This window comes from Lupinus angustifolius, chromosome LG15, assembly GCF_001865875.1.
Source record: "Lupinus angustifolius cultivar Tanjil chromosome LG15, LupAngTanjil_v1.0, whole genome shotgun sequence".
Classification (NCBI taxonomy): domain Eukaryota; kingdom Viridiplantae; phylum Streptophyta; class Magnoliopsida; order Fabales; family Fabaceae; genus Lupinus; species Lupinus angustifolius.
In genome coordinates, this window is record NC_032023.1 from 15,542,428 (window position 1) to 15,553,289 (window position 10,862).

At 35.7% G+C, this 10,862-nt stretch overlaps 1 protein-coding gene across 1 annotated transcript; it reads left to right on the plus strand.

Moving 5' to 3' along the window:
- On the plus strand, positions 1,188-10,766 carry LOC109328415 (histone-lysine N-methyltransferase ATX5-like). Its single transcript, XM_019561873.1, has 23 exons — positions 1,188-2,626; positions 2,726-2,781; positions 2,891-3,104; positions 3,423-3,548; positions 3,685-3,753; positions 3,875-3,943; positions 4,046-4,137; positions 4,359-4,451; positions 5,062-5,197; positions 5,809-5,911; positions 6,011-6,110; positions 6,326-6,450; positions 7,288-7,433; positions 7,835-7,939; positions 8,116-8,180; positions 8,363-8,576; positions 8,846-8,932; positions 9,023-9,082; positions 9,167-9,256; positions 9,777-9,863; positions 9,973-10,047; positions 10,159-10,259; positions 10,499-10,766. Exons 1-23 carry the CDS (start codon positions 1,715-1,717, stop codon positions 10,587-10,589), a joined length of 3,216 nt encoding a protein of 1,071 aa, XP_019417418.1. The 5' UTR covers positions 1,188-1,714; the 3' UTR covers positions 10,590-10,766.

The window sequence follows — 10,862 nt, forward strand, 5'->3', positions numbered from 1 at the left end:
AACAAACTTCCATGGCTTGTCAGTGAAACACTAAGGTTTCATTTTCAAACAAAAAAATATTGAATGGAAGATTGAACATGAATGATATTTTACTTAAAATTAAATTAGTTCTTCAAATTTCTAGAGTCTCTTATAAATATGCATGATTGATTGATAGCTGAAAATCCTTGAGTCCTATGAGTGGTGACCCAACATCAGCAGGTTTTGTATTCATATATTCAACCATTTATGTGCCCAAAAAATATACAACCATTTCCTTTTATATATTTTCACAAAATGAAAAACAACACACAAAATTGAGAAAGTAGAGTGAGTGGTGCGAAGTGTGTAGAACTCAGTTTACATATTCATACATAATGGTGAGGTTTGGGGAAAGCCAAACTCATCTTTTACTTCGTGCATCAAATCCAACAAAATAAAATGAAACCCAATAATCAAAATCAAATCTTTAATTATAAACTATGATCAATAATCACTTTTCACTATGTTAAGGACTCATGAGGGTTCAACCTATGTGCACTGTTGCACTTCCCCCTCCTCCATCACAAAACACTGCTGAAACAAATTTAACAAAAAATGTAACGAAAACATATATTATTACTATTATGAGCAATTTAAGTAAATTCTTGGCTCCCATGTCCAACCACATAACCTATAAGTACAAAGAAAATTAATTTCACAAAGTGGTGCAACCCTTACAAAGCTTGCTAAAAGTATCAAATTCCAAGGAACCAAAAATTTCAGTGTCCTGAATTTCCCAATAAGAAAGACAACGTCATCAACAACATAAAAAACTAGACTAAACCATAGAACAAAAAGGAAGGACAAGAACATCATCAACAATAGTAATAAAAACATGTTTCCCATTTTAAAGACATATTTCATTATGGCTCCAAAATTCTTGGAACAAAATTTAAAGCACTCATTGTTTTCAAATTCTTTTCTGCTCAAAAACATTGACATAGCCATTGCATTTGAAGTAAAGCTTTAGAAACAAATAATAACGTGACAACATGAAACCCGGCCCACGATGATGCTGAACCAGAATGCCATCATCATCAAGGAAGAAGAATTTAAGGTACCAACACGCAATGCGCAAGTTAGCTCCATTACATTAAACTACACTATACATTTAAACAACATTAAAATCATTCTAGATAACGCTGAGACTCTCACTTTCTCTCTCTAAATCTTACTCTGTCACCCCTTTCCTTCTTACTTTCTCTCTCTACACAAAATTTCTCCATTTTTATTTTTATTTTTTGCTCAGTTCCATAAAAATACAATTTTACATTACTTTTTTTTTTCTTCATAAAGTTTTATGTTTCTCTTCTAAGTTCTTTCGTTCTTTCTTTTTCTATGTCTTCTGTGGAAGTTAATGAGAAGAAAGGTTAACCCAAAAAAATTAACAGATCCCTCTTTTTATTTCACTTTATTCTGCTTATTTGATCTTATTGATCATTTTTTTTTTCTGCATTTCTAAACTCAATTCCCTTATTTTCTGTGACCCTTTTGTCTTCTTTCTCAAATTCTCTGCTCAAAATCCTGTCTTGTGCTTCATTCTAGGCGGTTGCTCTGTTTCTCGGAATTTCAATTCTGCGATTAGGGTTTTATGATATATGCTCTGTTTCTTGTGTTTTGTTGAAAATTCTCTTTCTGGGGTTGTTGTAGTTACGATTTTGACCATACCTGGGTGTTGAATTTGAATGCGAGAATGATCATCAAGCGCAACCTGAAATCCCAAATGCCGAGTGTGAAACGGAGCAAACTCAGTGACTCGGTTGGTGAAAAGGATGAGTGTTCTTATGCTCGTAAGAGGAGGAAGAAGACGAGTAACGATTACTACCCTTTGAACCTTCTCGGCGACATCTTCACCGGCGAAATTCCGGTGAGCTTTCATGGCCTTCTGACAGAGAATGGATTCTCTGCTTCGTTGTTCACTGAAGTTTCGTGCTCACCGCCCTGCGAAGTGGATTCGAATTCGAAGGGTGGTGGCAGTGGCAGTGGTGATGGTGGTAGTGACGCTAAGAAGATTCGGGGCGGTGGCGAGGCTCAGCGTCCGCCACTGGTTAGGACCTCAAGGGGAAGGGTTCAGGTGCTGCCGTCACGGTTCAATGATTCTGTTATTGATAATTGGAGGAAAGACAGCAAGAGCAGCTTGCGTGATTGTGAATTTGATGATGAATTTGAACCCAAGAGAGGGAAATTGGGTTTCAAAGCACCGAAAAATTGCAATCAGAACGCGAAAAAATTGCGAAAGGATGAGAAAATCGGTTACAAGCCTCAAAAGTATTCAGCATTGTGTGAGGAGAAAGCAAGGAAGGATGTTGGTGTGAGGTTTAGGAGTTTTGATGAGAGAGAGAGGTTTGTGGAGATGGAAGGAGTTGAGTCAATGGGAAATGAGAGAGTTTTGAAGGAAATTCGGGAGAGGAAAGATGGGTTGTATGGACCAGAAGATTTTTATGCAGGTGATATAGTGTGGGCCAAAGCAAGGAGAAGGGAACCTTTTTGGCCAGCCATTGTGATTGATCCTATGTCTCAGGCACCTGAACTGGTTCTAAGGTCTTGTGTAGCTGATGCAGCTTGTGTAATGTTTCTCGGGTTCGCAGGCAATAAAAATCAAAGGGTATGAGTCATTACTTTGAATTAATTGCACTTCTTGTATAGAATTTCTTTCCTATTTAGGAAATTGGGTATTTGTTGTGTTTTCGATGGTTTTGAACAGGACTATGGATGGGTGAAGGATGGGATGATTTTTCCATTTATGGATAATGTAGACAGGTGTGAGTTGTTTGTTATTATCTATCTGTTTATGTTGTTTAAAATTCCCATTTTGGTTTTTACTTGTGGAAGAATTTTTGCTTACTAGGCATGATATTCCTTGGTTTAGGTTTCAGGAGCAGTCGGAATTCATTTACTATAATCCTTCTCAACTCCAAGTGGCTATAGAAGAGGCATTTTTGGCAGACCAGGGCCACACAGAAAAGTTGATAGCAGATATAAATTCAGCAGCTGCTAACACTGATATTGATGATACTATTCTGAAAGTCCTTCGGGAGGACACTGGTCCAAACCAGTATGCAAGATATCACTTTCTGGACCAGGTAAAAGTTAGCTAAAAGGCTTTTTTCGTTCATGTTTAGGAAATTACATGGCTGTTCAGTGGCTGTTAAAGTACTTGTGCACATCATATTTGGGGGGAAGTTAAGGAAAACTGATAATATAAACTTAGCTAGTAACTGGAAAAGTTATTTTTTGATTTGTAGGCCCCGACTGGCTTGTAGATTTGACAATCTTTTTTGTCTTGTTTTAATTATGAAATTATTATTTCATTCTCCAAATTGGACAAAAGTTCAGAATTGAGGCATGCTGCTGAAGTTTGATCAAGTTTAACAGTTCATTGATTTTAATTCCAAATGCAGGATTTATTTGATAAGAAGGATACACGATCATGTGAAGCCTGTGGGTTGGCCCTTCCTTTCAAAATGTCCAAGAAAACAAAGGATTCCACTCCTGGTGGCCAATTCTTATGTAAAACATGCGCCAGGGTTTGTATATCTTGCATTTTGCTTCTAATTTTTTATATATATATTTAAGTCTGCAATGAAAATGTTACATATGAAGTTCCAAATTTGTTTTGAAATTGCATATGTTGTAGTCTTTGAAAACTTTTTTTCTGGGCAGTTAACAAAGTCAAATCATTATTGTGGCATATGCAAGAAAGTTTGGAATCATTCAGATAGTGGTAGCTGGGTGAGTTAGTTGGATTCTGTTACCTAATTAAGGTTATTTTTTTCTTCTTCTCAAAGACTATTGCTTGTTTGTAGTATTAACTGCTTTCCCTTTCCGGATGCCCATTCTCCTTCTGAATCAGGTGCGCTGTGATGGGTGTAAAGTCTGGGTGCATGCAGAATGTGACAAAATTTCCAGGAGCATTTTCAAGGTTTGTCTGTTACCTGGTATTTTAATATTGTCTTTTCTCAGCATTTGAAGCTCAGAAAGTGACATTTTGGTTTTACTGATTGGTATATTCTGTTTTCTGAAGAACCTTGAAGGCACTGATTATTTCTGCCCGACTTGCAAAGCCAAGTTTGATTTTGAGTTATCTGATTCAGAAAAATTACGGTCAAAAGCCAAGTAAGTTTGTCATGGTTCCTTCTTTTTTTGTCTCCTCGAGACCCTGTTTTTGTGGGTAAACCTTATGATTACATGTAAAGTTCTCAAGAAGCACATGCCATCTGTTTGGATTCAAGCTCATCTACCAGTTTTGAATGTTTTTGTTGTTAGGTTTTATAAAAAATGCCATTTTAAATTTATACTTTACAGTTTTCCTAACTATAGTAGAGGCTTTGGTACAGGTGTAACAAAAACAGTGGGCAGCTAGTGCTTCCGAAGAAGGTCACTGTTCTCTGCAATGGTATAGAAGGCATATATTTTCCGAGCCTTCACTTGTAAGCGCAAATTCTTTCAGAAGTCTTTGCATAATTTTTTCTGTCCTCTGTTGGTTCTATCTTTAGTCTTTTTCTTTTAATTGTTAGAGATGTCGGTTGCTTATAATAAGTAGTGATATATTAATGTGTTTTTCTAATTTGGCAAGTAGTACCTATCTGATATAGTCTGATCTGTGCTTTGCTCTTAAAGAGTAAAAAAAGGGAGCACTAGCTTGCTAAGGGGGTCTCTTTTCCCTAAAAACTCTGGATGTTCCTGCTTAAGTTTTTAGTTCATTAAGAATCCATGGTCTTGTAACATATTGTGTTCAAAGGACATTGTATCTTGCTCTTGAGATCCCTGTAAAGATTTACTAATTTTCATTAATTTTTACGTTGATCAAATTTCCACAGAATTTGTGTCGAATAATATTTGATAAAATTTGCTTAAGTCTTACTGATGATTCCAGTTCAGTTTTCTGATATCTAAGTTAGCTCATCATTCAAATTTCACATTATAGTGTTCCAAATTGATTGATGCTTATTTTGAATGTGCTGTTCTTATTATTACCTCTATATTTTGAAATTGATTCCTGGTTCTTGTTTTTTGATTATGAAACATGTTCTTCCTCAGAGTTGTGTGCAAGTGTGACTTTTGTGGGACAGAAAAGCTAGCACTTAGCGAATGGGAAAAACACACAGGTTCCAAATTAAGGAATTGGAAGACAAGTATTCGGGTGAAGGACTCCATGCTGCCACTGGAACAATGGGTTTGTATTTTACTGTTATTTAGTTCAGCATAACTGTAAGGTTGTTTGCCTTGTGACTTAGAGGTTATGGGTTCAAATCTTGGAAACAATCTCCTCAATTGCGAGGGTAAGGTTGCATACATTTAACATCCTAGGCCTACCGAGTGGGAGACTCGTGCACTGGGCCGTCCTTTTAATTTTGGTGCATAGTTTTCCCTGTGTCTTCAATATAAAAATTTATTACTTATTTATTGGTTACCTTACTACACTACGATAAATCTAGTGTCTAGCATCCTCTTTTCAGACAAATTCAGTATAATAGAATCTATGTACTTATGGGCTTGCTTTATATGTAGAGTATTACCAATTAGTATTATTAATTTGAGTTCTTCCCATTGATAGTATAGGTTTTAAATTTGGTAATATCTCTATATGTCAACAATTTATATGTATATTTGCTTTTGAATTTTATAGTCTTCAGTATCACAATATCGGTGATACTTAGCTATTGAGATGCTGAGAGCTCATAATATTGGTCTCATGTTTTTGCATTTTATATATATATATATATATATATATATATATATATATAATGGTTACATGTGACTAATGCAATGTATTTGACTTCTCAGATGTTGAAGTTGGCAGAATTTCATGCTAAGGCTGTAGTTTCTGTCAAACCTAAAAAACCTTCTCTAAAAGAAAGGAAGCATAAGTTGCTTACCTTCTTGCGAGGTACCCTTTTAACTCCTTGTGTACAACTACAGTGTGATGAGTTTGCTACGTCATGTTCTCAAGAATTATAATGTTACTGCAAACCATTTCCTCTGACAGAGAAATATGAACCTGTTCATGCTAAGTGGACTACAGAACGTTGTGCTGTATGTAGATGGGTTGAAGACTGGGATTACAACAAAATTATCATTTGCAACAGGTAATATAACATCTTTTGCTTATTACTGTTGCATTTATTATCAATCATCAATCCATAAAGACATAGGAACAAGTTGCTGCATGTTTCTATAGCATTTTAACCAATTATCATATAGTGATTAACATGGATTTAATTTGTTGGTGATGTATTTCCACTATGTCTGATGAATTGCATTGCACTTGATGCATAAATGCATTGTATATTTTGTTTTATAGATGTCAAATAGCTGTTCATCAAGAATGCTATGGAGCAAGAAATGTTAAGGACTTTACATCTTGGGTTTGCAAGGCTTGTGAAACACCTCACATAAAGAGGGAGTGTTGTCTTTGCCCTGTGAAAGGTATGTATGCCTTCCATAATATTTGACATGTATGGTGTATTACTTCTTCATCTTTTTATTTGTTTGGAAATGCTGCAGAGTCAGCTCTTTGTAGGGGTGGCAAAATCGGGCCAGCCTGTTCATACCCGTTGAAAATTAGGGTTTGTGCAGGAAAATTTGGGCTTGAAAAAATGGAGTTTTTCAGCCAGATGTAATAGAGCTCATAGATCAATTGAGTTCGGGCTGGTTCAATCAATCCAGTTGTGGAATAAGCCAATAAGGTCACTGCCTACATGGGGCTGGGCTAGAACCACCTTTTTGGTAGCCCAAATAACATTGGGCTCTTTTTTGCCCGCCTGAATAGACCAAAGTCCTGACTCTCCCGGTAGGCGGGTAGTCTGTTATGCCACATTGCCACCTATACTTTGCTTTATTTTTTTAGTAGGATAAAGGCTTGGTTGTTGTTGTTGTGGGTATCTCCCTTGATTTTTTTTCCAACCTGTATATGGACATAATGCAGTTTTACACTTGGCTCAGAATACTTTTGTCCCCATTTTTACCGAGCTTAATTAGATCCACTGAAAGTTTTAAACTTTTTACACTATATCATCCAATCATGTGAATTTTCTTTTTTGGAACTGCACACTGCCCAACTTGATTCTGTTAACCTTGTATATGATATGCCTATAAGTTCAACTATTCTCATGCTGGCTGACAACTTTTTCCACTTTTTGCTTTATTTTGATCCCCGTGTAAAACTGTTTTATAAAATTATCCAATTATGTTCTGCTACATCATAAGAGAGTTTGAATATCATATTAATAATTTTCAAGATATTAACTAATTTTGGATCCCCAGGTGGTGCACTAAAGCCAACTGATATTGATACATTATGGGTTCATGTCACATGTGCTTGGTTTCAACCACAAGTCTCTTTTCCTAGTGATGAGAAGATGGAGCCTGCTTTGGGTATTCTTAGTATTCCATCAAATTCTTTTGTCAAGGTGAGACCTGCTGTGAACATTTCCCACTTTTTATGGCTATAAAACAAATTTAAGGGAAAAAAGTACTTAATATCAGTATCACTTTATGTTGTATTTTGACATTTGAGTTTGAATAAAAAATGGAACAAATCTTGTATGGGAACATGGCTATTACTATTAGGCACAACTAATGAAATGCTATTAATCTTTAAAGTAACAATTTAAAAAAAATAGCAAAGTCCTTACTATAATTATTTTGAAGTTATCTTCCTCATGACTTGGAAAAATGTGTCCACATTTATGGGAAGAGTTTTTTAGGTTTGTGAAAATATACTTGTTGTAATACCAAAACTTGTCCAATATAGTTTTTGATGTCATTCCTTGCATATTTCACACTAAAGTCTGCATTACTTGAATTTCAGATTTGTGTTATCTGCAAACAAATCCATGGTTCATGTACACAATGTTGCAAGTGTTCCACATATTTTCATACTATGTGTGCATCTAGAGCTGGATATCGCATGGAGGTAAGGATTCACTCAGATTGACTTGGCTTGATATTTCACAATTTTCATTTCATATTCTAAGAAAATATAATTCTTGCAGCCAATCCCACCTAGTAGGACGGTACCTGAGTGTTATTGTTTACTTGAATGTTTCATTGCGGCAATAGTTTATTAAATTTTCTTCGCTTTAAATGCAGATGCATTGTTCAGAAAAAAATGGTAGGCAAACAACAAAATGGGTTTCTTATTGTGCTTACCACAGGTATGCACTCTTCAATTACAACAGAGAAAGATATTACTCACCTTTTTCCCTATCTCCCATTTCCTTTACAGGGTTTTCTTTTTTCCCAACATGCTATAATCTTTCTGTAATTGCACATTCATAGGTTTATCCGAAATTCACCTTAATCTCTTTTTTTCTTGTCGTGTCTATTATTTTTGTAGGGCTCCCAATCCTGACAATGTCTTGATAGTACAAACTCCTAATGGGATCATTTCAACTAAAAGCCTCCTCAAAAATAAGAAAAAGGGTGGATCAAGGCTGATTGCATCAAATAAAATGAAGCAAGATGACACTTCTCCCGTGGATAACACCGAGGATGAACCATTCTCTGCTGCTCGGTGCCGTATTTTCCGGAGAACAAATCATACAAAAAAGGTAATTCGTTGAAATTTATTGTTCATGTTAGTGAAAGAAAGACTTGGAGCTTAATGTTTTGTCAACGAACATGATTTATGATAGAACATTATGACATCGTTCGATCCATGTAATCGACCACACCTAGTGGGATAAAGGTTCGGTTGTTGTTATTAGTGAAAGTTTGTGAGATGATAACTTAACCAATGTAGCATTTCTCTGATAATATGATATGTGCATATCTTTAACATGTTTGCAGTTTTCTCATATTTATTTCTTCTACTTGTTAGAGAGCAGCAGATGAAGCCATTTTTCATCAAGTGAGGGGTCCCCACCACCATCCTTTAGATGCAATACAGAGATTAAATAAATACAGAGTAAACCATTTATCTTCAAGATATATTATATTGGATTTTCTTGTTCATTCTTTTAGCTTGAATTTGTTCTCATCTCTTCTTCTGAAACAGAATGTGGAAGAGGAACCCAGGTCATTTTCTTCTTTCAGAGAGCGCCTTCGTCACTTACAGGTGAATCTTCTTTTTCATTACTGGATTATTGGCTTTTGTGATCAAATTTCTGACTGTTCTATGGGTACACATGTATGATTCAAGAAAACCGAAGATGAACGCGTTTGCTTTGGTAGATCGGGCATACATGGATGGGGCCTCTTTGCACGCAGAGATATTCAAGAAGGAGAAATGGTATGATCATTAAAAGGATCATCGATCTGCTCCTTTGTGTTGATCAATCATCAGTAATGATAATCCTTAATTAGTATTTTGAAGATAGTTAAGCATATGAAAAGTCTAATACAAGTGACCCAATATATTACTTTTTGTATAAAATTGAGAGGCACATAAAAGGGTACCCTTCCAAACAACACCTTAATGGTAGCACCTACCCCAAAGCTATGTTCTCTTGAGGCTTCATCAACCTCTGTTGAAATATATGAATAGTACAGTGTGACAATGAATATCCAAACGACCTTGTTTATGTAATTTCACATAGTAAAACATAGAAAGCATGTTGTGTGTCATATTATTTGTAGCCATGGTTTTGAAATGCAAGCACATAGGCTGATGAAGCATTTTGAATTTTTTGTCCTCCTTTTCTTCCATTTTGATTTGAATTGCGATTCTAAATTATCATATGCTGCTATGCATAAAATCGTCGACCTTTAATCCATTGTAGCGATAATAAGCATGATTTAATTCTAAGCAGGTTCTTGAGTATCGCGGTGAACAAGTGAGGGGCAGCATTGCAGATCTGAGGGAGGCACGCTATAGATTAGAAGGCAAAGACTGCTATGTGAGTTAACTCTCCTCAAACATCTTATAGACTTGCTTGCATCCTTGCCTTTCTTTTATTCTTGTTTCCCCATGTTTGCCTATTAGTCATAATTATTCACATTCTGCAGCTATTTAAGATAAGTGAAGAAGTGGTGGTAGATGCCACTGATAAAGGAAATATAGCACGGCTAATCAATCATTCTGTGAGTGGACCTAACTCAGAATCATCATTTTTTGTACACCATTGTTCTCTTGACACCCTCACAACTCTATATCCAGTCATCTTACATGTTCTCTGGTTCGTATTTATGCAGTGTATGCCGAATTGCTATGCAAGAATTATGTGTGTAGGTGACGATGAAAGTCGGATTGTACTCATTGCTAAGACTAAAGTATCTGCTGGCGATGAATTGACGTATATCTCTTTCACACTCTATCATTACCTGCATGTTTGGTTGTGGGTCTAATGCTAGGAAGTAGTAAGGATATGACATGAGACACAGATACAACAAGATATGAAAATACGATAAATTTTAAAAATTTAAAGTGTCGAATATAGACGTGGTCGACATAGTCACGGTTTGATTGTGTTTTTGTGTGTGCATATGCATTTGGTGATTAGTTAATAATGTTGGTTGGTTATTGACTGGGCAGGTATGACTACTTATTTGATCCTGATGAGCCAGATGAATCAAAAGTACCTTGTCTATGTAAAGCTCCAAACTGCCGGAAATTCATGAATTAGGAAATAAGGAATTTGATTATACTAATGAAAGAAAATGAATATCAGATGAGATACCAACTATTGTTTCTTCTCCATGAAGAACACTAACCCCATCCCTTCTTTCACAAAGGAATCTCACAGATACAACACCACAACTGTAGTTTTCATCAAATCAAAAGAAGAAGAAGAAGAAGGAAATGTAGGCAGAAACAACAACAAAAAACAAGAACATAGTTTTGTTTTTCTTTTACCCTTTTTAGTTTCCTTTGGTCTTTACCATTCATCAACATCTAA

Coding starts and splice junctions, on each gene's coding strand:
- LOC109328415 (XM_019561873.1), top strand. CDS start 1,715: ATGATCATCAAGCGCAACCTGAAATCCCAAATGCCGAGTGTGAAACGG. Junction 5,198..5,808: donor TGCTGCCACTGGAACAATGG/GTTTGTATTTTA, acceptor TTGACTTCTCAG/ATGTTGAAGTTGGCAGAATT. Junction 8,577..8,845: donor GAACAAATCATACAAAAAAG/GTAATTCGTTGA, acceptor TCTACTTGTTAG/AGAGCAGCAGATGAAGCCAT.